The sequence below is a fragment of the Pseudoliparis swirei genome, chromosome 6, assembly GCF_029220125.1.
Source record: "Pseudoliparis swirei isolate HS2019 ecotype Mariana Trench chromosome 6, NWPU_hadal_v1, whole genome shotgun sequence".
Lineage (NCBI taxonomy): Eukaryota > Metazoa > Chordata > Actinopteri > Perciformes > Liparidae > Pseudoliparis > Pseudoliparis swirei.
The window spans coordinates 5,016,142-5,042,059 of record NC_079393.1 but is presented as its reverse complement, the minus strand read 5'-3'; the positions used below and the strand labels follow the sequence as shown (position 1 = coordinate 5,042,059).

Below are 25,918 nucleotides of genomic sequence, written 5' to 3'. Positions count from 1 at the left end.
TTTGACGACAAAGAAAAATATTCTTAGTGTCAATTCAATAATTTCCATTTAAATGTTAAGTGTGACATCTTCAAATGAAGAGTAAGATGGTCCTTGTTTACTTATTTTTGGTTAATATTTTGCTCAAGAATTCTTGAAAAAAATGATTATTATAACTAAATATGTTTTAAATATTCCCGTATTATACAAGCATCCCGACGGGCCGGCGGTCGATGACATCACCACGTGTCTCACGGCATCATTAGCCGGTGTTTACCGGTAATCTGGCGGTGCGTCGGCCTTCTCCTCAAACACGGATGCCATCGATTGACCTTCACGGGGTCGCGGCGGTTCAATCCCCCGAAGGAGGAGCCCCCCCCCCCCACCCCCGCGTCGGGGTGTGTGTGACCTTCACGGGTCGTAATGAGGAAGAGGACGAGGCCCTGAAGGTACCGTTGGAAGATGGTATCGTGGTATAGAAGAGAGATTAGCCCCCCCCCCCCAGGGGGGTTTAAATGCTAAACGGATGAAACGACCCTCGGTGCTTTTTGGTCTTTTGATCTTTTCCACCTTTTAAAATGGAAAACGGCTCAAATTAATTCAGGAGGATCGAATATCATTTAAATATTCTACCCGGCGACGCAGCAGGTACGGAGAGTATTCAGAGCCCTTTATGCGTCAGTTTCATTGCAGACATTTGATAAAATAAAAAAAGTTCATTTTATTTCTCATTAATGTTCCCGCAGCACCCCATACAGACAGAAAAAAACAGACATGTAGAAATTGTTGCACATTTATTAAAAAAGAAAAACTGAAATATCAAGCGGTCCGAAGTCTTCAGACCGTTCAATGAAACATAGAGTGACGATTTTAAATCGGTCTGAATACTTCCCGTACCCACTGCATACAGAAAAGTGATGAAGAGTCCATTAGAGACATTGTGGGTGGTTTTAAGTCTTTATTTATTATTAATTTTAAAGATACAAAAGGTCAAACATATAAAAAAGGAATCTTCTTAAAAACACAACACTAGAAATAAAAATAAAAAGCTTTAAATCCAGTCAAACATCTTCGAGGTCAACAGGCAGTAAAGCAGGAAACCATAAAAACATTTATTATGATCCAAATCATAGAAAACCTGAAGAGCGGAGAAACAAAAAGATATCTAGAATACTGTGAAACAAAAGAAATGAAGCCGTGTGACGCATGCTGCAACAACAACAACAACACACACACAGTGTTCGACGCCAACATCCCCCCTCATGCATTTATATTAAAAAGGATCTTGATATTAATATTCATTGCGATCAAAACTCTTATTATTGCACAAGCCCATAATTCATAAGTCATGGGGTGGAAAAGGTTTTGAGATTACTGTGACGCGGGGGGGGGGGGCGTGTCACATGTCCAGTGGAACCGTATAGAACCAGCTCCCCTCCGCCGGTCTTATCAGCGCGGCCTCAGCCTTCATCCGGGGGCTTAGTGCTGGACCCTGAACGCCACGCGGAGAACATCCACGACGCTGATCTCAGAGCAGCAGACACGCGTCAACGGAAAGGGATTCCCCCCCGCTCGGCTCCACCAACACTCTGAACTCGTGTGCGTTGGTTTTTTAGTCTTTTGCTTCCACGTGTAATAATGAATATATTTGTTCTTCGACAACACCGTTTATTTATTTAGATATTTCAAAACACAAAACATCAAAAGTGTGACAACAAAACAAAGTGACATGAAGCACAGCCGCGCGTACGGAACGTTCCAGTCGCGCGCACCGGCCACTAGGGGCAGAGCGGAGACGACGTCGTGAAGTCTGAACGCCGACGGCGACGAGCGACGGACAGGAAGTTCAGACGCAAGATCCTGGATTCAACGGCGAAGAAATGGATTTATACAGGGATGCTTCCAGATCTGAAGAGGTTCATCACACGCGTCAACAACAACAACAACAACAGCCTGTTCAATGATATTTTAACACTTGTATTAATATTGTTTTTGCACGGTTCCAGAGCGGCGGCGGCGTGAACCTCGGTCAGAAGGGAGCGGGCGGCTCGTCTCCTTCACTCGACAACCATCTCAAACTCTTTGTCGACGTCCCGTCCGACGACGAAGGCGAAGACGAGGGCGTCGCCGCCTCCTTCAGGACCGACATCTGCTGCACTGACGGGGGGGGGGGGGGGGCTTTGACGTGCCACGTCAACTCGAGATCTGGTGCACGAGAATATGCTCTTGTCCCGTGTGTGTGTGTGTGTGTGTGTGTGTGTGTGGTCGGTTCACTGTCAACTGTATTCTTTTCTTCATGAACCCACATGAATCGTACATGTGTGTGTGTTGATGCTTTGAACAGGAATGTAAACAGTGTAAACAGTGTGATCTTGGTTTAGTGAATACTTTGTTGACATGTCGCTCGTTGAACCTCTAAAACGGTTCAAACTGACGAACCGCGGGAAACCTGAACTCAGGGTTTCACTGTGGAGAAACATCAGGAAAACTGAAAGACATTTTGAGTCTCGTCTCGTTTGTTTTTAAACAGAAATATGGCAAATAGATTGTAAACTATTTGGCATCGGTTGCTAGTTTCTCCAACTGAAGAGCAACGAGCGTGTCGTCTTTGTTTACCAGATGTTAAAAAGGCGACTTGCCAATATTTAAATGATGTTTCATGTGCAGATTAACTTTTTGGTGACGAAGAAGAATCGACGGAAAGCTTCAAAGAATCATCAGAACATCTTTTATAAATATTCTGCGCGTCTCGAGGGTTTTAGGACGTGAGAAAGCCGACAAGCGGAGTTTATGTACATCACCAGACGAGGGTCCTGGAGGGTCAAGGTGGAACTGATCCAGGATCAGAGTCTAGGCAGCAGCTACCGATACAGCAGCAGCCCCTCAGACCCGGGGATGAGGGAGTCGCCGCCTTTCATTCAGCCGGTCGGTGTAAATCTGACCGCAGCTCAGTGAGGAAGAAGATAAACTGTCGTTTTTTAAAAATTGATCGCAGATTTGGTGAAAGAAGAGCGATCAATACGGGGAACCGACGACGAGCTGAACTCAACCAGGGGCCTGGAAACAGTGGTTAAGGGCAACATCTCCAACCAGCAGGGGGAGGGAGGAGGGAGGGGGGGGTGCTACTCTGGTGTTTGCTGCCCCCTAGGGCAGAGAGCAAGGCAGTGCAGGTGTGGCTCAGGAGGAGGGAAGGGGTGGGGTGGGTGGGGGGAGGGGGAGGGGCCAGGGCGGCGCTACTCGTCACAGCCCAGCAGCTCCATCCGCAGCGTGATGCGCTCGTGCCACTCCCACGGCAGGATGCGGACGTAGCGGCTGTAGAACGGCGGCTCCAAGAGGTTCTGCTTGTGGACGTTGTTGTCGACGTTGCCCGGGAAGATCTGCAGGGAGAGCAACGACGGCGACGGTCAGAGCCTCGCCGGTCGAATCGTTGGCTTCACGCCATTTTTGGACAGCTTGTTTACTTTTATGATTTTGTTTACATATTGTGTTTCGTTATTTTTTTCTTTCTAGATTAAAAGCACACCTGGGCCCCGTTCCTCGTACCTGGCTAACCGAGTCAGCCGGATCACTTTAAGTCAGGCTTTTCGGCTTATTGACCGAGCTTAACTACCTACGAGGGGGGGGGGGGGGCTTCAAATGTACTGCCATCCCAGCTAAACAGACAAATATGTTTGACAATAAGCGGTATATAGTTTAAGGATTCATTTCCTCTGGTCGTCCGATGACTGACAATAAGAGAGAGCAACAACGAGCATCTCAATATGAAAACACAATGACATAGTGGTGGCCTGAACGTGAACTCGGATTATAAATGTTTGCTCCGTGGCGTCAGAGGAATCTGTCGATGTTCCACGTTCTTCAGTTAACGACCTCATTTGGCAGGTTAAAACATTTTCTGGACGTAGAAATAAATGCAAACAGAAAACTAATCAAAAGCTCGTCGTCCAGGTGTGGAGACATAAAACTAATATTATTGTTAACCCAAAACTATTATTTTAATGAAGCACGTTTGTTTTATATAATGTGTTTTCTTGAGCCAACGGGTTTATGAGGAGCCCTTTATCTCTTTTTGAAGTTTGCTTCGTTTTTTGTTGTTGTTACCTTCGACATTCGTGAGCCGGGTTCTGGCCCCGGCTGGACTCACCTGGTCCGACCCGGTGGTCGGGTCCTGCACGACGGTCCAGGTGTGGCCGTCGTCGCTGTGAGACACTTTGAAGGCGGTGACGAACTGGACGGAGCCAAAGTCTTTGGCCCCCTGTGTGATGACCCCGGTGATCTTCTTGGGAGAGCCCAGGTCCACCTGAGGACACAGAAACCACCTGGCGTTACAGACACAACAACAACAACAACAACAACAACGTCCTGCCCCCTCCCACCTGCAGCCACTGCGCCTGGTCGTTGGCGGCGGCGGTCCAGGCGTTGGTCTTGCCCTGCTTGTCCAGCCGGGCGTAGCGGGGCTGCCAGGTGAAGGCCTCGATGCCCCAGGTGCGGAAGGTGCTGGAGGACGTGATCTGGCGGTCGGACACCAGCCGGGACTTCATGCCCAACGGCTCGGAACAACCTGGAGGAACACGGCGCCGGGGTCAGGCCAGGCCGAGAGACGGAGGAAGAGACAGAAGAGAAGAGAAAAAAAGAGAGAGAAAGTGTGGCGGAGAGGAAGCGGCACACAACCAGAGAGGCAGAGGACAAATTCATTCAATTATTTGACACTCTAGTTGATTCACTCGAATTAAAATAGAGTTTCACAGTTTGACCCCCATATAACCTTAAAGGGAACAAACAGTCTTCCACCAACTGTTATGAGTAATTTGAATTGATGCATTATTCTGCATTTAAAAGACTGGGAAAAAACACACACAAAAAAACAGTACCAGCCTCAAATAGAGCAGTTTTAGAACCGTGTGCAAAACAGACATTCATCTGAAAAATGAGACGAGCATCCACAAGAATAAGATAAATATTGAGCCGGTGCGAAGAGGAACACTGGTTTACACGAAGAGGAAGAGGAGCAGAACTTTGTCGCAGCGCCAAAAAACAAACAAAAGATGAAGACCAACGCGTTCCAACTCTGAAACGTGAGCGCGGCGCATCACGAGGGGAATGAGCGCCATGTGGTTTCAATAGATGCGCTTTTGTTTTTCAATAATCGCCAAGTGGTGCAATCACTGGAGTGTGTGATCAATCGCTGGGCGTAGGGCTGAAAGTCATTCGTCAGGGAATAGAAGAGACGAAGGCAAGAGCAATATTTTCTCAATCAAAAGCGTGTGTGTGTGTGTGTGTGTGTGTGTGTGTGTGTGTGTGTGTGTGTGTGTGTGTGTGTGTGTGTGTGTGTACCGTTGAGCTCACAGCCCACCAGCTCCATGCGCATGGTGCAGGCCTTGCGGCACACCACGGGGATGATGCGGATGTACCGGGCGATGATCGGCGGGTCGAACAGGTTGGTCTTGGTGCTGTCGTTGTCAAGGTTACCGACAAACACCTTCAAAGAAAAGGAGGAGGAGTTAGAACACGTGGTCAAGTGGGTCGTTACAGGGTTCGCACACGTGCTGACCAATGGGTGTCCAGGACTTTAAACCAAACGTCCATGAAATCCTGGTGTGTACATGAAGTGAGAAAATGTCTTATTTAAACTAACAATAAGGATTCTAAAGCATACAGTAAATAACCTTAAATGACACAAATGAATGAGACAATAGTTTGATTAAAAGAATAAACATTTATGTCTTTTCAGTGAAGGTGCGTTAAAGTGTGTATGGCGGCTTATATTTTGAGCGTCATTCTTTTAAAAGCATATTAATTATTTGATTTTATTACTCAGTGTGAATGCAACTTATGAATAGAAAACATTTACATGAAAAAGTGTCTGACGTTTGAGTAAAATGTGTTGTGTGCACTTTAAAGTGTTTGTGTTCATCACGGCTCCCTCTAGTGGATCATTTTAATATTACACATATTCTGAGTTATGGGTCATGAGCAGTGGTCCCCAAACTAAGGCCCGCATTCGGCCCGGCCCCCTGAACAATACTAGAGACGAATTATGATTTTATTTTCAGTCTGGCCACGCAAATCCTAGACTAGTCAAATTTCCTGAATTCTTTTTCTGTGAAGATCCCGGAAAGGGTTATTAATTTTTGGTTATGTGTGACTTTCTGGAAAACAACGACTGTTTACATTTAGGCACCCCTGCGATCGTCACACTTTTTCTGTTACAAACTGACCCCGGCCCCCATCAGAGAAGGGAAGAGTTGTGTGGCCCTCACAGGAAAAAGTTTGGGGACCCCTGGTCATGAGGATGAGCCGAAATAAAAACAAACGGGTGTGAACAGCCGTCCGATGGACAGTGTTTTGTTGTTGTTGACGCGTCTCCTCACATTGTCCGTCCTCTGGCCGGCGGTCCGATAGACGGTGAACGTCCTGCCGTCCAGGCTGGAGGCCACTTTGAAGACCTTGATGAACTCAGACGATCCCATACGACTGGCGCCCTGCGTCACGATGCCGGTGAAGCGCATCACCCTCTGCATTTTGATCTGTGAGCAAGAGAGAAAGAGAGAGAGAGAAAGAAATAGAAAAATAAGAGAAAAAAAGAAAGAAAAAAGAAAAAGAAAAAAAGAGAAATAAATAGAAAAATAAGAGAAAGGAAGACAAAAAGAAAGAAAGAACAAAAGAGTAAAAGAGAGAAAGAAAGAAAAAGCGAGACAAAGAAAGAGAACAAAGTGAGAAAAAGAAAGAGTAAGAGAGAAAGAAAGTAAGAGCAACAAAGAAAGAAAGAAAACAAAGAGAAAAAGAACATAACAAAAGAGAGAAAGAGTAAAGAAAGAGAGAAAAGGCAGGAATCAATAAATCTAGAACATTTTCTTTACATAACAAAAAGGAGTCCAGATTATCTATAACCTGGTAGCTCTCTCCCTCTCATATGTATAAACATGTGCCTAGATCTAGCATCCGTAGTTCCACGTCTGTCCACACGTCCGCCGCTCCACCAGGACGCTCCTCTCGCGGACGCCTCACCTGAATCCACGGGTTCTTGTCGTGCGCGGCGGCGCTCCAGGCGTTCACCAGGCCCGAGATGTGCAGCCGGGCGAGCTCGGGGCCCCAGCGCTGCAGGCCCAGCATGGTGTACCGCACCGAGGAGGCCGAGATCTGGGACTCGGCGACGCCCCCTCCCTCCATGCCGAGCAGAGAGATGCAGCCTGGGGAGGAAAAGAAGGAGAGAGGGGGGGGGGGGGGGTATCAGAGCAAGATCTCCCCCTGTGGCATTATTGATAATTTTGCATACAGCAACCGTTAAAAAAAACTGATTAAAAACATGTTTTACACTCCGCTTGTAGTGACCCCTTCTTTCCACTAGGGGTCTGGGTCCTGTTTGCTCTGCGTTTTGTCTTTCAGGCTGATGAGCCACACCTGAGCCTGGAGGCCACGATAAAAAATAAGGCAACACCTGAAGACAGGAGGTCGCTCCCTTGACACTACAGCGCATTTCTTTTAGTCGGTCGTGTTCTTCTTTAAATAAATGTCTATCCATCGCTTTTTAAACTCGCCTGGTCTCACATCCACGATGCAGTCAACATGGAGGAGAACAATGAGGGCTCATTGAGGAGGACGGATCTACGGACACACACTCAAAGTCCAACACGCACTTCGGCTCGCGTGCTTCGGCTTTCGCGCTCGGCCGCGACGCGTTTCTATAACACTTGCGAGAGAGCGCCGCATCACAGATGGACGCGGCGAGCTGGAATACTTGAGCTTTATTTTGAAGAAGAAAGCCGATGGAGGGCGACGGGGGGAGGCGGGTGAATTGGTCGCGTGATGGACACACTCACGCAGTTGGCAACGTTTGCCCACATACGGGGACGGGCACTGGCATTTGAAGTCTCCTTCCAGGTCCCTGCAGGCGCCGCCGTTCCCACACGGCTGGGCGGCGCACTCGTTCACATCTAGGGAGAGGGGGAGAGGGGGGGGGGGAGAGAGAGAGAGAGAGAGAGAGAGACACTGTCACTTCCTGAAGTTTTAAACATAAGCAGCTTACTGGTCAACTGTCAACAGCCGGTCTGAAAGCAGATCACAGTTAGTCAGAAGTGTGAGTGATGATGTCATGCTTAAGAGACGGAGGGGGGGGGGGGTGCTCCACACCGAGGTTAGTTGAAGTCTGTAGTAGAGAAAAAGGAGGTGTGGAGGTCATGTGATCGGGATGTGGCGTTATTAATTAACATGAAGTGTCGTGCGTGTTTAATTTCCTTGTAACTCTCAGTGTTGCCTCTAGAGGGCGCCCTCGCCCTCGCCAACACTATCTCTCCAGCTGGAAGTCAGAGAGGAAGGGGAAACGAATCACAACTCCTTTCCACCTCTTCCATCACAGTTAGCTGCTGGGAGAGACGACCGCACGCCGAAAAAACGAGGTTTCATACCAGACTAGGAAGCTATAATCCTGTCGTTATGGAAGGAAAGGCGCACACACACACACACACACACCGATGTTGCGTTTCCATCCAACAAAACGCACACATGGCAGCATCTTCCTGCCCACACGCTCTCCCTCCACAAATAGCTCCGTGTCCAAACGTTCATTTTCACACCGTCACAGGAGGATTACAGTCATTTATATCAAAGATCACATCAAAGAAGACTATCTATAGCAGCGGCGGCAGCCGTGGAATATTATAAACATCAAGCTGGAAAAGAAAAGAAAAGGACCTTTGATCAACTCATGAAACAAAGTCTGTTTCCAGATGTATGAATAATATCAGGGTATTTTGACTTTTTTTTAAAAAGCCAAACGAAAAGTAAATATATTTTAAGTATTATAAATTAGGATACTGAGCAACAGTAACAGGGAGTCAAATAAAACCATAGCGACCATAATAAAAAGGCAGTGGGTTCGGTCAGTTTGGGATTAAAACCTGGTGGTCAGTGACCAGATAGTCCGTAGAGATCAAAGGGTTAAAGGCAACTTCTGTTGACACATTTTTAAAAAAAGAAAAGAGGTTTAACTAAAATCAGACTGCGGTTGAAAAGATGATGAAATATTATACGATGTAAACACAGTGAGGGAACGCTCGGACAACTTCGAGGAATTTCCCCCTGTGAGTGACGTCCGACCTCATCTCAAACCGACACACTCCGCTCCATGCCATCTTTACATGGACATCAGTTGCTCTGAATGCCGTGTGTTGCACCTTTAAGAGGCTGAATGGATCAAATGTTGACGTGACGTCCTCCTCACAATGTGGCATAGCAACAAAGACCTTCACCCCCCCCTCTTCACCCCGGCGTAAATCAGTAATTGATGACAGGCTGACAGGACATTCCAGTCACGCGGCAGCTGGTTCTTCTCCAGTCAGAGGATTGGTCCGCTCCAGTCTAATCCATTTATCTGACAACCGGGGGTGTCAAACATGCTCTAGTTTCAGAGAATGGTTGAAATGTACGGGAACATTCAAGATGGACACTCTCCACGGAAATTAACGGGAATGTATGGGACTTGGCGAGAAATATGTGGAATGAGATGCTCATGTGGACAGCCCTACTTTGAACTAAAAGACGAGGTGAGAGTCCTGAATCCATCCCCCAGGGGGCTCATGCATCCGTACCACCCATCCCAACACCTCCACCCCCTCGATTCTGGAGAGAAACGTGTCAACAGGCTTTTTTTTTTTTAAACAGGACCCCTGCAGAGCGGCCGGCCCGGACTCCGTCTCCCCCTCCACCCTGAAGCATCTTCAACACCTCCCTGGAGACATGCCACGTTCCAGCCTCCGTCAAGGCCTCCACCGCCACGATCATCATCCCCATCTCCAAAAAAAACCTGGGATCGCAGGACTCGACGACAGGCCGGTCGCCCTGACCTCTGGGGGTCATGAAGTCTTTAACGCCTCGTCCCGCCTCAAAACCCTCAAGACCCACACCTGGACCCACATCTGGACCCCCTGCGGTTCGTCGACACGGCCCTTCGCGCCATCCTCCCGCCTCCGGGCTCCCCAGGATCCCCTTTGTGGACTTCAGATCTGCCTTCGACGCCATCGTCGAAGTGGATCGCAGACTTCCCGTCTGACAGGAAGCAAAGCGCGAGGCTGGGAAAGCACGTCTCAGGCGATCAGCACTGCTACCCGCCGTCCCTTCGGGACTCGTTCGCGTCAAGGACCCCGAAGAGAGCCAGAAAGTTTGTACGCGCCACCCGCCGTGACAAATTCCTTGCATGTGAAACTAGAACGGGCACTCGGTAGAGCGCATACCTTCGCATATCACAAGATTGGGCATTGAATTATGAACATTTTGGCATTAGTTGCACGCCAATTGGATACAAATTGACCGCGCTATGGTAAAAAGAAGATGTTGACCTTTTCATGACCTTGACCTTTGACCCGATCGATCCCAAAATATAATCAAATGGTCCCCGGATAATAACCAATCATCCCACCAAATGTCATGCGATTCGGTTTAATACTTTTTGAGTTATGCGAGTAACACGCATACAAATACACGGCGATCAAAACATAACCTGACGCATCTTCAATGCGAAAGTAATGAGAACAAATGTCATCTTGCTAAAGCATCGCGGGGGTAGTTTTAAAGCCATTATGGCCACCAGATGAAACCACAACGCCATTATTACATCATAATAACAGTAAAAAGACCTAAAAAGGTTTTCCAGACATGTAATTTACACCAAAGAGCGGCAGCAGCAGCTTTGGATCGGCTCTGCTGGAGGGAGGCGGAGCTCAGTGGTGAAACTTACGATGTCATAAAGTACATTTACAGAGCGTGTCGCTTAAAGCCGCTCGTGAGGAGCTCACAGCACGGTGACATCACGCCCTGGGCACTGGTGCATTTCTGCAACTTGATTGATTGATTGATTGATTGATTGATTGAATTTATTTGTCGTTTGCCAGAGTACAGGTACAAAAGCATCGAAATTGCAAGAAGGGTAGATGATTTACAACAACATGAGGGAAGAAGGCGAGAAAAAAACACCAACCCCCCGACTATGCCCCGACAGTGTAACTGTCCATGTGTAATTATTGTAAGACGCTACAGTAAGTACACGTGTATAGAGTGTAAATATGACCTATTTCTCTCTTTGAATATTCTTTTGGAGAAATAAAAGTCAGGACTGTGTCCTTGTGGTTAAAATGAAGAAAAAATTAAAATGTGGATTCTTGGAAGATGTAAATGTGGGACTTCCCCCAGCTGAACGTCGAGTTAAACGTCACTTCACGGTTACATATTTACACAAATGAGGTCGTTTTACTTTCTGAGGGATCTCGAGCAAAGAGAGACACAGATGAACATGCAGAACTTTATGAGTGAAAACCAGGAGCTGAAGAAGATGCTCAGCAAGCCTGTTTTAACCTTAATTATCTATACAGCGAGTCTGGATCAATGAGTTTACTATTGATACGATACTTTTTACAGGAAGAGTATCTCTAAGTTAGAACAACTTGAATAATTTACTGTTTCCATAAACACATATCCTTCCAGCTTTCACCGATTATCTGTATCGATTATCTGTGAGCGAGTTGTTCACACACGGTCTCTATCCATCTGCTTTGGCCCCAAAGTCAAGCTTACAGCAATTGACATCGCTCTCACTCTTTCACTCTTGAGCCCCTATAGACACACACACACTCCTACACACACTCCTACACACACTCCTATTCCTCAACCCATAAAAGGCTTTTAGGCCAATTTGACAGGCCAGTCACAAAGTGCTGCCGTCAGACCCGAGTAGCGAGTGTGACATTCAGGAGGGCAGCCTTTAATTCCCCCGGTCCGCCTCCACCGCTCACTTTTCCGCCCGGCAACAGGAGCGGCGCTGACGTTGCGAGCGCTCGGCGCGGACCGCCACTTTCTGTTGGCTGAGGGATGAACCGTGTGTGTGTGTGTGTGTGTGTGTGAGAAACAGTCTATATATGAGCTCAGGCGCCACGTGCGGTTGTTCGCGTGGGTTGAGCAGCGCATACATGAATAATCTTTTTTTCCAGTAGAGATTTTTTTTCTCCCTTTTTCCTTCTTCTTGATCCCTTGATCTGTTTCTCAGAGGGCTTTTAGTCCTTTAAAGGACAAATCTATTCAGCAAAGAAATACGTATTATTAGAAAAGTAATTTAGTCTTTGTTGTTGCCTTCTTTCCCAAAACAGACCATCGTCTCCAGTCCATCTTCACCTTTGTGCCTCTACGTCCTAGGTGCAGTGGTTTGTGTGAGAACATCATATTCTTTGCCGTCGGGCTCCAGTTGGTCAACCCCTCCATTCCTGAACTCCTGCAGTGGATACGTCCGCCTGGATGTGCGTTTCCACGCAGGCCGCGGGCGAGAGGACGCCGGTTTGAATGTTTCGCAACACTCCGCCTCCCCGGCGTCACCACGCTGGCTGCTCCTCTACAGCTCGCCGTCTACCCGTTTCACACAAACCAGAGACGCTGGCAGCCACGAGCCTCATTCCTCGCCCACACACACACACAAATTAGAGAGCACTTAAAGTGTCACAACACAGTCATAGCTGTGAATGGAGAGGGGGGGAAGGGGGGGGAGGGGGGGTCTCATAACATCACAGTCTAATAAATTATTCTCATCATTATCCTTGAGGCGTCTAATTAGTGTAAACGCCTCCTCTGGAGAGGGCTCTTATTCCGGCTGGTGATTTGTGGTCGTCGTGGGTGGAAGAGAAGAAAGAAAGAAAAAAGACACACAAACAGATTTGACTGTTTGGAGCGTAAACACGAGCTGGATTCAAATAGACGGCAACTTGGAAACAACTTCACGGGCTCAGAAGACATCGAGTCACCGAGGAGGGAGTTGAAAGATGGAATAGTTTCGGGTGGAAGGACATCTTCATGTCTGGGTGGGTGAACTGATCAAAAAAACAAAAGACAGTGTATCTAAAACCCGACATGACCTCACTGCTGGCCTTGACTCGTAAACAAGGAGAGAGAGTGTTGACCTCAGCAGTTTCTCTGTGCGAGTGTACGTGTGTGTGTGTGTAGGAGTGTGTGTGGGAGTGTGTGTCTCCGCATGCAGCGACGAAAAACAGAGCACCTGGATGAAGAAGAAGAAAAACACAATCTCATTTCCTCCGTTACCTGTTCTCGAACTGAAATCTGCCCGATCGACACCTGTAGGGTCAAGAACAGAGGCATAAACGGGATCAGACGAGTGGGAATACACCGCCAAGCGTCTCCTTCCTGCCGCCTCACGCAGACAGCAGCCATCTGTGTCCGTGTGGAGCGAGCAGCACCGGCGGGAGCACGTGCTGCTCGCTCCCTCTGGCTGACCTGGAGTGAACCGGCCCGGTCATCAGGAGGACGGCCGCTCTCTCCGACAACGGCCGTCTGCGTGTCGATGTGTCGGATGAGACCGAGCAGATTCATCGCATCGGCTTCCACGGTCCGTAAAAAGAGGCTTTTTAATGTGGTGGAGTGAGAATTAACTGGAGTTCTCCTGAGACGACCGATTGTGATCGATTGGGTTTTTTAAAACACACTTTAAATGCAACATGAAAACATGTTTTGTTGATAAAAGATACGACCGCTGATCGGCACATTTTTACCTTACGAGTAGGAATGGGTATCGGTGGGTTTTGTTTCCGATACCGGTGCTACTTTTCCGACTATATCTGGATTAAAACACAGATTAGCACTTCAGTGGCATTTAAATAGCTCTTATTATGGTGCTTTAGTGGTTCGACTATGTTGAGGAAATGTTACTTTCTGTATTCTTGTTGTTCTTAGTTTGTACTCTAGGTTGATGCACTTATTGTAAGTCGCTTTGGATAAAAGCGTCTGCTAAATGACATAAAATGGAATGTAATGTTAAAAACGGTACTTTTAAAACGATACCGGTGCCTAAACGGTACCGATACAAAAAAAGAAAAGAACCCCAAAAGACGATTGACAATGACGACATTTAAAACCTCTTCGGCCAAATTCCCTGTAAAAGTCGTTCACTGACAAAAAAAGTTGTCTTTAGACTGTCGCGAGCTACAAGCTACGAGCTATCTTAAACATGGTAAGAATGGCACATTAATGCAAGATATGTTATTGACTTTTTGTTGTTTTTTATTTATTTATATATTTTTTGGAGGGGGGGGGAGGGTGTGTGTGTATGTATGCGTGTGTATACACTACCGTTCAAAATTTTTTGGATCACCCAGACAATTTCGTGTCTTCCATGAAAAATCACACTTTTATTTATCAAATGAATATAAAATATAGTCAAGACATTGACAAGGTTAGAAATAATGATTAATATTTGAAGTATTAATTTTGTTCTACAAACTTCAAGCTCAAAGGAAGGCCAGTTGTATAGCTTATATCACCAGCATAACTGTTTTCAGCTGTGCTAACATAATTGCACAGGTTTTCTAATCAGACATTAGTCTTCTAAGGTGATTAGCAAACACAATGTACCATCAGAACACTGGAGTGATAGTTGATGGAAATGGGCCTCTATACACCTCTGGAGATATTTCATTAGAAACCAGACGTTTCCACCTAGAATAGTCATTTACCACATTAACAATGTAGAGAGTGTATTTCTGATTAATTTAATGTTATCTTTATTGAAAAAAAGTGCTTTTCCTTGAAAAATAAAGTAATTTCTAAGTGATCCCAAACTTTTGAACGGTAGTGTATGTATGTGTGTATGTGTGTGTGTATATGGATGTAGGTGTATGTATATGGGTGTACATATATGTTTATGTCTGACTTTTTTGTACTTGTTTTATGTTTATATCACTAAACAAATAAAAAAATGTAAGTGACAAAAAATAAATAATGCAAGACTTGCAATCAACGTCACGGTACTAATCCGAGTTAATATTGCCATATTGGCACCGGTTTACCCAACCCTACTTCTGAGGTTCGTCCTCTTTCATATTCAGTCTTCTCGCTCGAGAAAATCTGGAAACCTGGCCGACCGAGATGAAACCGTTTCATCCGGCAAATTTCCACGATGACGAGCGTATCCAGAGGCGACGAGGAGGAACTGATCTCAGGACGAGGCCCACGGTGCTCCGACTCCTCAGGAATGCTTATTGATCAGGGTTCTTACTCATTTTGACCGATGGATTTCCATGACTTTTCCATGACTTTAAACCAAATGTCCATGACCAAACTGAAATCTCGGTAAAACATGAACAATTTAGAACATGTTGCGTATTGAGAGCGTACGCCGGCTTATATTTTGAGCGTCTTTCTTGAAAAAAACATATTAATTATTTTAAACTCCGCATGAATGAACATGTGATTATAACACATTTCCATGACTTTTCCAAAACTTTTATGATTTACGTTTTTTCCAGGACTTTTCCAGGCCTGGAAATGACCATTTTAAAATTCCATGACTTTTCCAGGTTTTCCATGACCGTACGAACCCTGCTTGATGCAACACTCACCCTCCTGGCAGTGGACTCCGTCGAAGCCCGGCTGGCACTTGCAGACGTACTCGCCGAAGACGTCGCCCCGGCGGGAGCCGCCCATCGCCTCGCAGACGCCGTCGCTCTGGCACGGGTTGGGCTGGCACGGCCCTGTGGGACGACACAGGAGAGGCGTTGGATCCAGGGTGAAGGATTTTTTTAAAAAAAAGTGGATTCGAGTACATGTTTTAGAAAACTCGATCCGTCTTTTCGGTCGGATCGCTGGTTTCAACCGAGAAGCGGCATCCGAACAAACACTCGCGCGTGAAAACTCATTTCCGCCTTCCGAGGAGGGGCTTACCGGTCTCCGTCTCGTTGCAGGTGTCCCCGGAGAAGCCGTCGGGGCAGATGCACAGGATGGGGGCGCCCGCCCGGGTCACACAGGTGCCTCCGTTGACGCACACGTTCACCTCGCAGAAGTCGCCTGGAGCGAGAGGGGATTTAGTCAAGTAAAAAATATGACGACATAGATGTGGTGGAAACGATGCTTATTTTCATTTCACAGAACAAACGTGAACATTATTTTTATTGCGTGCCAACACGTTTTTTTTAAAATGTTGTCCCTCGTGCAATCAAGACAGATGTCGGGTGTTTGTCACGACCGATAAGATGTTTGTTAGCAGAGTAACGATCGTAAATAAAGTAAACCAAGCCCCGTATTTAGACACTGTTTAGGTACCATCTCCTTATACAGGGTTCTTACACATGTCTACCAATGGATTTCCAGGACTTTAAACCAAATTTCCATCACCAAACTGAACTAGGGTGTGAAAATGTAGTAATCAAACAATGAGAATTACAAAGCATACAATACACCCTAAATGAAACAAATTGCATTATCCCGACCGCTTCCTGAGCTGCTGTTGCTATGACCAGCGAACTTTCCAGTTAAGGTGCGTCCACTTGCAACGAGAAAAAAACAATAATTACGCCGATAGTATGAGAGCGTACGCCGGCTTAGATTTTGAGTGTCTTCCTCCATGAACATGTGATAACACATTTCCATGACTTTTCCAAAAACTTTTACGATTTAAATTTTTTCCATGACTTTTCCAGGCCTGGAAATGACCATTTTATAATTCCATGACTTTTCCAGGTTTTCCATGACCGTACGAACCCTGCTTATATTAATAGAATCACACATACAGCGGTTTAGCTTTCCAATAGGAAGAGTCAAACATGTTCTGAGACGTCATGTTTCCCCCCCATTGTTGAAACGTTCCACTCCACTGAAGCTGGCAGCTCTCTCTGGGCGCGAGGGAAATCGTGTCGGCTCGCAGTGGGCGGAGAGGAACCAAGAAAACAAAGGAATCGAAGACCAATTGAGGCACGATTAAAAGGCTGATGGTTTTATTCCAAAAAGGAGATTTCTGCCCGTACGTTGGAGAAATAACGGTTTTCAGCCGGACGTTTACTTTAGAAGCTCTCGGTCCTTCCTTCCGGTTGAAGAGTTATCTTCTGACAACAAGGACCGTAAATTATATGCAAGGGCCGACGGCCTCGCTGAAGGACACCAGGAAGGAGCCCCCACAAAGAGGTCTGTTTCTGGGGGAGATAAGGAACTGGGTCGGACCTTCCCCGTCTCCTCCTTCCACCCTGAATCAGAGAGGCCCCTGAGGAGCAACTTGGAGACATCACTCGTATGAATGAAATGACCTGACTAATGACTCCACACTAGAACTTTTCCAACAAGAAACTACGACAACGTTGCTTTAAACAAGAATTAACGGACACATTTGGAAAACAAGGAAACGCGACGTGGCTTCGTTCAGTTCTTGATAAAATAACATTTTAGCATCTGCATCGTGACAAATTAACCGGTCATTGCATAAAAACATCGTTCACATCCAAGTAGATCCACGAGAGTTTGAGCTCTGACTTTAACCCGTCGTTGGACGGCTCGTCGACCCGCTTATCCACCGAGTGCCCCGTTTTACTCAATATATTTAAAGCACATGGTATTTTGAAGAATCTAATTTTTAAAAAAGGTTCAATTATACCCCGTTTCGACGCTTGGAATTTTTTTTTAAAGGAAGCGCATAATTAGCCGCCTTTATATAGGAAAAATTTAACACCCGTGAAGTCGGGGAAGGCTCGTCAAAGTGAACACACTTGTCATTTGGATAATTGTTAAGGAAAGTGAGGTTTGGACCCCGAGTACCAGAGTCACCGTGAGGCTAAAAAAAGAGCCTGGTGTGCGTGTGTGTGTGTTTCAGTGGGGTACCTCAAACTAAGTGGAAACGTGGGAGTAGGTGAACATTTTAGACTTCTCCAGGAAAGAAAAGTGGCATCTAGAGTCTCCGAGGGTATAATTCACAGAGGCCACAGGGCCGCTGCTGAAAATGGCATTCTGGAGAGACTTCCTGTGCGGCGCCGCGTCCTCTCCGTCTTCCTCAACTACACGCTCTTTTCCCGTTTCCTCAAAAACACTCGCAAAAAGACGGTGAAGCGCCATGAAAACACCAACGAGCAGGTCTCAATTGAACAAATTAAATGACGTGAACATACGGTCGTTTGTAGAACTCTGTACGCTCTGGGTGTTTCCTCATTCAGAGACATGGGCGGGGTTCTACACATGTTGACCAGTGGATTTCCAGGACTTTAAACCAAATTTCCATGACCAAATTGAAATCTCAGTATAAACATGAAAATTTTAGAAAATGTTGCGTATTGCCGGCTTATATTTTGAGCGTCTTTCTTTAACCCTCCTGTTACCTTTATATTTACTAACATATTTTACCCTCGGGGTCAATTTGACCCCAGCAATTAAAACCTCCAGAAAATTATTAGAATTAATATTGTTTCCCAAGTTTAAGTGTGAGGTACTTTATGTTTGTTTGTTGACTACCTAAATAGCCCTTTAAATATATAAAAAAGTTGATATTTCTTATATGTTTGACACAGTGAAAAACAGCCTGGGGTCAAATTGACCCCAAAGAACACCGACATTAAATGGGGTCAAATTGACCCTAAAGGTAACAGGAGGGTTAAAAAACAATTAATTATTCCAAACTCGGCGTGAATGAGCACATAACAACATTTCCAGGACTTTTCCAAAACTTTTATGATTTAAGTTTTTTCCATGACTTTTCCAGGCCTGGAAATGACCATTTTCCAGGTTTTCCATGACCGTACGCACCCTGCATCGGGCAGATCTGCATCATGTTTACAGAGAGAAGGAAACATTTAAAGAGATGCATCCTGTGTGGTCATTTATGTGCTTCCCATGCACGTCGAGCGTTATCCAGCTTCAAGGACTTCAAACCTCGTGGGACTCCAAGGCGACGAGCTCGGCCGGCACCGCCAACGCATCCTTATCCAAAAAGTTGTGGCCTGTTTATCTTTTGGGTGGTGAAACGCAGCCAGCCTCCCTCCCACCCTCCCTCCCTCCCTCGCACTGACAAATAACAATGTTGAATATGACCGTACAAGAATATATTTTAGTGGATCAGTCTGACTTCATTTAGCTCCCTCTGGTCTGAAGGGTAATTCAGCCATAAAAGGTTTATGGAGGAAATTAAATGGAGCGACTTATTAGTCACGCCGGTTGGCATAGAGACGGCGGTCACGCCGCACGGGTCGACTCTGAAATCACCCAGTCTGCAAAAAAAAAAAAAAAAACACACGTCCATAAAATGACATGAAATGTGAAAAGGGCCGTTTGTGTCTTTTCCGTATTCATCGTATGTTTAAAATGCAAATGAGATTTCAACCTGTTTTACTGAAAACTAAAATATACTTTAAAAAAGTGTCAACCGATTGAAAGAAGATGTGCGTCGGTGCGTCAACCGTAAAGTCAACCGCCGTCTGAGAGGAAACCAGAGACGTGTCCCGGCACGCCGTCTTCAGGAACGGCTGTAACGAGTTTAGTTTGGGATAAGCTCGCAATTATATCACAGAAAGAACTCAGAGGCTGTAGTTTCGGTTTAGTTTATAGAGAAATCACTCCAGTAAAATAGGTTTTGAATTATTCAAAATGACACAAACAGTTTAAAAAACACACTTCCTCATTAACCTCTCGTGATTCCTTGCACAAATTTTGAGATGTTCCTCTTTGGCATTTCAGCCTCCACCACAATGTGTATGTCTATTTTTTTTTATTCAATCGATCAAATCAAATACAACACAATATTATTCTATATAATATACAAAAGAGAAAGACTGAAAAGGTATAGGTAGAAGCAAAAAATGCTTTTAAATTCATATCCTACATTAAAATCAAAGAAATCAGAAAATTAATATAAAATAAAGAAAAGAAAAAAACAAAAATATATATATAATTTTATTTTCTTCTTTATTTTATATTAATTTTCTGATTTATTTTGATATAATACGGGGGGGAAAATCCCCTGCTCTGCATTGTATGCATGTGTATATATATACACACACACACACACACACAGAGCAGGGGAATTTTGTTTCAAAATTCAACCACAAGTCCAAAATCGCAGTAACTCAGTTTTTATTGGAACCGCTTTCCACACAAGACATTGTCCCCATAAAAAACTGTGGACAGAGCTTTTTTTTTCTTTTTCTTTCAAATCTCACAAGGAGGTCCATCTTATAACCTTGACAAATCTGCATGGTTACATAAAACTGGAGAAGGGAGCAACCCCCTTGAAGCAGCTGGCGATATTAAAACAAGGAAACTCTGGACAGACGAAGGAGAGTCTCCTTCTTACGAGAACAGAAACAAGCCTCAGCGTGTTACGTCTGGATATTTTTATGAATAAGGGAGTGGACCCGTACGTAGAGGCTGAAATCCAAAAACAATACACCAGTTGTGTTTATTGTGCAACATGAATATAAAAATGTGGTCCAACTACTGATGAAAGCGTCATAAAGACGCCAACGCATACAATACCAACGCAGTAAAAAACTAGAACGGGCACTCGGTAGAGCGCATACCTTCTCATATCACAAGATTGGGCATTGCATTATGAAAATGTTGGCATTAGTTGCATGCCAATTGGATGAAAATTGACCGCGCTATGGTAAAAATGAGATTTTGACCTTTTCATGACCTTGAGCTTGACCTTTGACCCGATCGATCCCAAAATCTAATCAAATGGTCCCCGGATAATAACCAATCATCCCACCAAATTTCATGCGATTCGGTTTAATACTTTTTGAGTTATGCGAATAACACGCATACAAATAAATAAATAAATACACGGCGATCAAAACATAACCTTCCACATTTTCAATGCGAAGGTAAAAAACATTTCACTCATTTGTCCAAATTACAGCTCCTCTAAAAGCACCCACAACATGGCGCCCCACTTGGTCCTCACCACGGTGACAGATTATATAAAGTATGTGGAGTTACATTTGGCAGGACGAGCCGTTTCCAAACGGGCATTGTCATTGTGCTTCTCTCTCCGTATGAGTCGCGGTCTGTGACTTTCCCACGAGGCTTCGGCCAGAGAACGAGATTCAAATACCGGGCAAAGAAATGAAACGATCACGTTATTAATCAGTCTGCAATGAGACCCGCCAAAAAACAATGCGAGACTGAAAATATATTTTTTCAAACTCGGCGTAAATGAGCACGTGATTATAACTAATTTCCAGGATTTTTCCAAAACTTTTATGAATGGAGTTTTTTTCCATGACTTTTCCAGGCCTGGAAATGACCATTTTAAAATTCCTTGACTTTTCCAGGTTTTCCGTGACCGTACGAACCCTGATAAATGAGCGGTGGCGCAACCCATTGTGTGAGTCTCACAGAAGAAGAAGCTAATCGGCGGCTAATGAGAGCGTCGCGAGGAAACAGACACACTTGACCTCTGACCCTCTAGAGCAGGGGCGTCAAACTCATTTTCACCGTGGGCCACATCAGCATCATGGCCGCCCTCTTAAAGGGCCGGAAACACTTTATAAACTCCTCGAACATATTGTTAAATAACTCTTTGCATTTGGTTATTGTTTCTTTCAGTGTAGAAATATTGTATCTTAGAAAACGTCTCTAATATTACAACATAAATCCATTTAATTTGAAACAGTCAAAACAAAAGCATGGGAAATCTTTCTTGAATGTCTTTAAGAAAAGGGGATCACACGTCTTTCAAGCAGTCAGGGGCCACATACAATGATGCGGCGGGCCGGATTTGGCCCGCGGGCCTCGTGTTTGACACCTGTGCTCTAGAGGCCCAGGTGAACAGACCCTCTTTTTAACACGGCTGCAGCAGAGGTAAAATACCTCAGGATCGTCGAGGGAAGACATTTCAGGGCCAGGTGATGGATGAGGACGGAGACATTTCAGGACAAGGGGGAGGGAGGGGAGGGGGGGGAGGGTACTCTTTGGTTTGGGACATTAAATATCAGTTCGAGCAGAAATTGCCTCGACACGAGAGAGCAGACGAGCCTTTAATCAGCTTGAGGAGACTAATCCCTTCTTGGGGCTGCGGTTTAAAAAATAAAAAGTTGTGGGGTTCACTGCCAAAGTTCACCATTAGCCAATTTAGGCCAACACACACACACACACACACACACACATACAGACACACAATGACGGACAGAAACCTTTCATCTTAATTACTCTCGAGTTATTTTTAGATGAGGTTAGATTCAACTTTATTGTCATTACACATGTACAGAGCAACGAAATGCAGTTCGTCATCCAACCAGAAGTGCAACAGAAAGTATCATAATAAATACAGGATATACAGGTTATAAATAATGCGGAGATATAAATATATTTTTTGTGGGGTTGCTAAACTAGCGCAAATATTCGGTGCATATTAACGTGAGTGCAACAAATGGCATAACGACTCTACAGTGCGGATAGAGTGGTGTTATCAAAGATGACGTGGAAGCAGTATTTTCAAAATAAAATATACACATTTTTAAAGGCGGCTGATAAAAATGTTTCAGCTCCAAACCAATAGGGCATATGAACACAAACATGTGTGAATGACCATTATGTTACGTCAGAGTTCATATCTCATGCGTCCTGAAAACAGTAAACACTCTGCCACACACACACACACACACATGCTGGCAGACAAGTGTGGGAACTCTGTGTTCCGGAAATAAAAATGGAAACACACACACACAGTCTTTTTTTAAACTGTTATGGATGTGCTGGAACATAATACGAAGGCTCAAGCCCTGTAGAGGGCTCATTTATTCGAATACGTTCCACTAAAAGAGCGCTACAGACGTCGAGGGGGGGAACCCGGACGTGTGGAACAGGAAGCAGGTGCAAGGCCGGGGCAACCAGCCCCAGAACAATATAGAGATCAGCACCAGTCCAGCTGCAGGTGATCTTTCTGTAATCTGCAACGGTTAATCCAGAGCAACAAAGACATCTGCCGCTTGAAAAACAAGCGGGCAGCCGCTAAAAATACACCCGTCACGTCACGCAGCGACCCAACAACGAGCCGCTGGTGCTGAAACCGAAATAGAGGCTGGAGTAGTACGACAACAACCGGCTGAACCGAGTAAAGCGGCACTTGCGTAACATGTACAACTAGAACGGGCACTCGGTAGAGCGCACACCGTCGCATATCACAAGATTGGGCATTGAATGATGAACATGTTGGCATTAGTTGCATGGCAATTGGATATAAATTGACCGCGCTATGGTAAAAAGAAGATGTTGAGCTTTTCATGACTTTGACCCGATCGATCCCAGAATCTAATAAAATGGTCCCCGGATAATAACCAATCATCCCACCAAATTCCATGCGATTCGGTTTAATACTTTTTGAGTTATGCGAGTAACACACATACAAATAAATAAATGGCGATTTTTGGGCCTGGGCTCAATATTCAAACGCACATGAAGGAGTGTAAAATATTCAACGTGCCAGATTGGAAAGTGGGACGACGACAGACGCTAAAAAAAGTGGCCCAAATTACAAGACACTCCATATGGCAGTGAAACATTAAGGAAGCCATTCAAAATTCAAATGGGGGGGGGGGGGGGGGGAATGATGTCATGTTAAATATTCACATCATACATTTTCCAGAACCCAATGTAACTGTAACCAGTCGTCCAAAACGATGTTAAATGTATTGTCATACATGACAAAGAACATCAAATCCTCACATTTAGGAACTTGAGATGGACGAGGCTTTTTGTTTTGCTTGAGAAAAGCCCAAAACAATAAGATGATCAGAATGGGTCGATTCATTTACCATCAACTGATGAATCGACTAATCCACGCCTCGGCGTGGTTGTTGATGTCTGACAGACGTATGCTTTCTTTCTTTTAAAGTTTCCCCCAATAACAGATTATTTTGCGCTAATATTCAGCGTCAAAATGTCACCTCGAATTCACAGAAAGTAGAATTTCTCCAACTGTACTTATCTTACAACCACCAGTAAATGTGCACTAATTACCGTCGCATTGAAAATGCAGAAGGTTATGTTTTGATCGCCGTGTATTTATTTGTATGCGTGTTATTCGCATAAGTCAAAAAGTATTTAACCGAATCGCATGAAATTTGGTGGGATGATTGGTTATTATCCGGGGACCATTTGATTAGATTTTGGGATCGATCGGGTCAAAGGTCAAGGTCATGAAAAGGTCAAAATCTTATTTTTACCATCAATTTCTATCCAATTGGCATGCAACTAATGCCAAAACGTTCATAATTCAATGCCCAATCTTGTGATATACGAAGGTGTGTGCTCTACCAAGTGCCCATTCTAGTTCCAATTAAAAAACCAGCCTGCATACAAAATATACTCACACCTTCCCTCAGCTCTTATAAGTCCCGCCCCCCTCCCGCCCACCTCCCTGACAGTGTGGAAAGGTCTTGTGGGTGGAAGTTCACCGCCATCACCGGCACTTCCACGACTGCCTCCAGAAGAAGTGACTCAGCGCTCGAGAGGTCCGACCGCACCTTTTCTTCACGACCGTCCCAGAGTCTCCGGGAAAACAAACGCGTTGGGGTGCGTGTGCTCGGGCCCGTCTGCGGTTTCGCTTTCGATTCAAACTAAAATGTGGATTATAAACATTAATGTCTCACACGCATACACAAAAAAAAGGTATTTTACAGGGAAAGGAATGTAAATACAGTCCATATCAAAGTTAAGTAGAACAGCGTATTGTTCATCTGTAAAATAAATATGTGTGGTTCCAGGTTAAGACCCCCTCATGAGGTCACATGACCTGCAGTCTGTCGGGCATCGACAGACGCATTGGAAAACATGTGCGCACTACGATGAAATGCGATATGCATTTGCAACTGTATAGTTTGCATTTGCTATATTGATTCTTTGAGCTTTTAAATGTGTTTTCTTTGTGGACTCCAGGAAGTCTAGTCACCACTCCTCGGTGCCGATCAGGATCCAAAATGTAAGAATACAAATGTAAATATGAAATATGTACAGAGGGTTTCACAATAATAATGGCTAGAGCTCATATAATAAAAAAGGTCAACCGTGTGCTTCATTCAACTATTGAATACAATTTCTTGCACATTTACCAACACATCTTCTTGAGTGAAAAGATTCCTGACCTAAGGTTGCAAGCACTAAACCACACGGCACTAAATGTTGATTGTTGACTCTCTTCCCAACTCAAAGTAGGTAAGAAGTACACAGACTGCCTTTCACACAGCTGGTCTTTGTCCATGTGCAACAACAACAAAAAAGCACAAAATGGAACAGGAGGAGTACTTTTACATTTGGAAAGTACATCATCATCATCATGAAAAGCACTTGTGTGGCATGTGATGCCTTAACCATGGTGAGCAGACATGGAGGCCAGGAGGGGGGGGGGGGGACACACCATGCTGTGTTGACCCTTTGTACGTTGCCCTAAATGTGTGTGATGCATGGCCATGACCACAAAGCCCACTGCCACCAGGCTACCACGGTATATAATAGCCCATGTGGGTCGCACAACAACAACAACAACATGCCCTGAAGGTGGTATTCATGTCACCATATGTCCAGACATAACAAGATGGTCTGACCCAACTTCACAAAACCTATATTTTTAATATTATGAATTATCTCCTGACCTTCAACCGTCTAATTTGAGGTTTCAGAGCCAAACAATGAGTCATCTCTCACATTCCCACACGTCCCGTGTCCACTCAAATTGAAGATCGCTTGAACCTGTACACGCGCCACCCCCCCCCCCCGCCCCCCAAATGCGCGCGCGCGCACACACACACACGCAAATGCGCAAACAAACACACGCGCAAATAAACACACACGCAAACACGACTTTTGTTCTCACTGAGTGTTTTTTTAAAGGAAAAAGAGCAACTACAACCTAACGAGACAACTCAAATTAAACGCCCCGCCCCCTTCTTTAACCGCAACGGACTGTTAACGGCGGCGGTTTGAACTGTAAACAAAAACAAAAGAGTTTAGCCAACAACTTTGAGTTATAACTTACCGTTCACCCCAAACACCAGGCAGGCTGTGAAAAGTTGAAGGCAAAGAACAAGACGCGTCTGCTCCTTCATGGCGGCCGTTAGTGTCAGTTGCTGTTCGTTCAGTTGGCTCGTTAACGGAGGACGGCAGCGCGCGCGCGGACTTTCTCGGCTCTGTGGCTCGAGGAGCT

General features: G+C 45.2%; 1 protein-coding gene across 1 annotated transcript; it reads right to left on the bottom strand.

The window, feature by feature from the left end:
• Nucleotides 1–924: 924 nt before the first annotated feature.
• Nucleotides 925–25,907, bottom strand: mfge8b (milk fat globule EGF and factor V/VIII domain containing b). Its single transcript, XM_056417314.1, has 11 exons — nt 25,751–25,907; nt 15,688–15,810; nt 15,366–15,497; nt 13,054–13,086; nt 7,800–7,913; nt 6,988–7,169; nt 6,351–6,506; nt 5,314–5,458; nt 4,356–4,540; nt 4,124–4,279; nt 925–3,356 (listed from the first exon to the last, which is right to left on the bottom strand). Exons 1-11 carry the CDS (start codon nt 25,818–25,820, stop codon nt 3,213–3,215), a joined length of 1,440 nt encoding a protein of 479 aa, XP_056273289.1. The 5' UTR covers nt 25,821–25,907; the 3' UTR covers nt 925–3,212.
• Nucleotides 25,908–25,918: the final 11 nt, after the last annotated feature.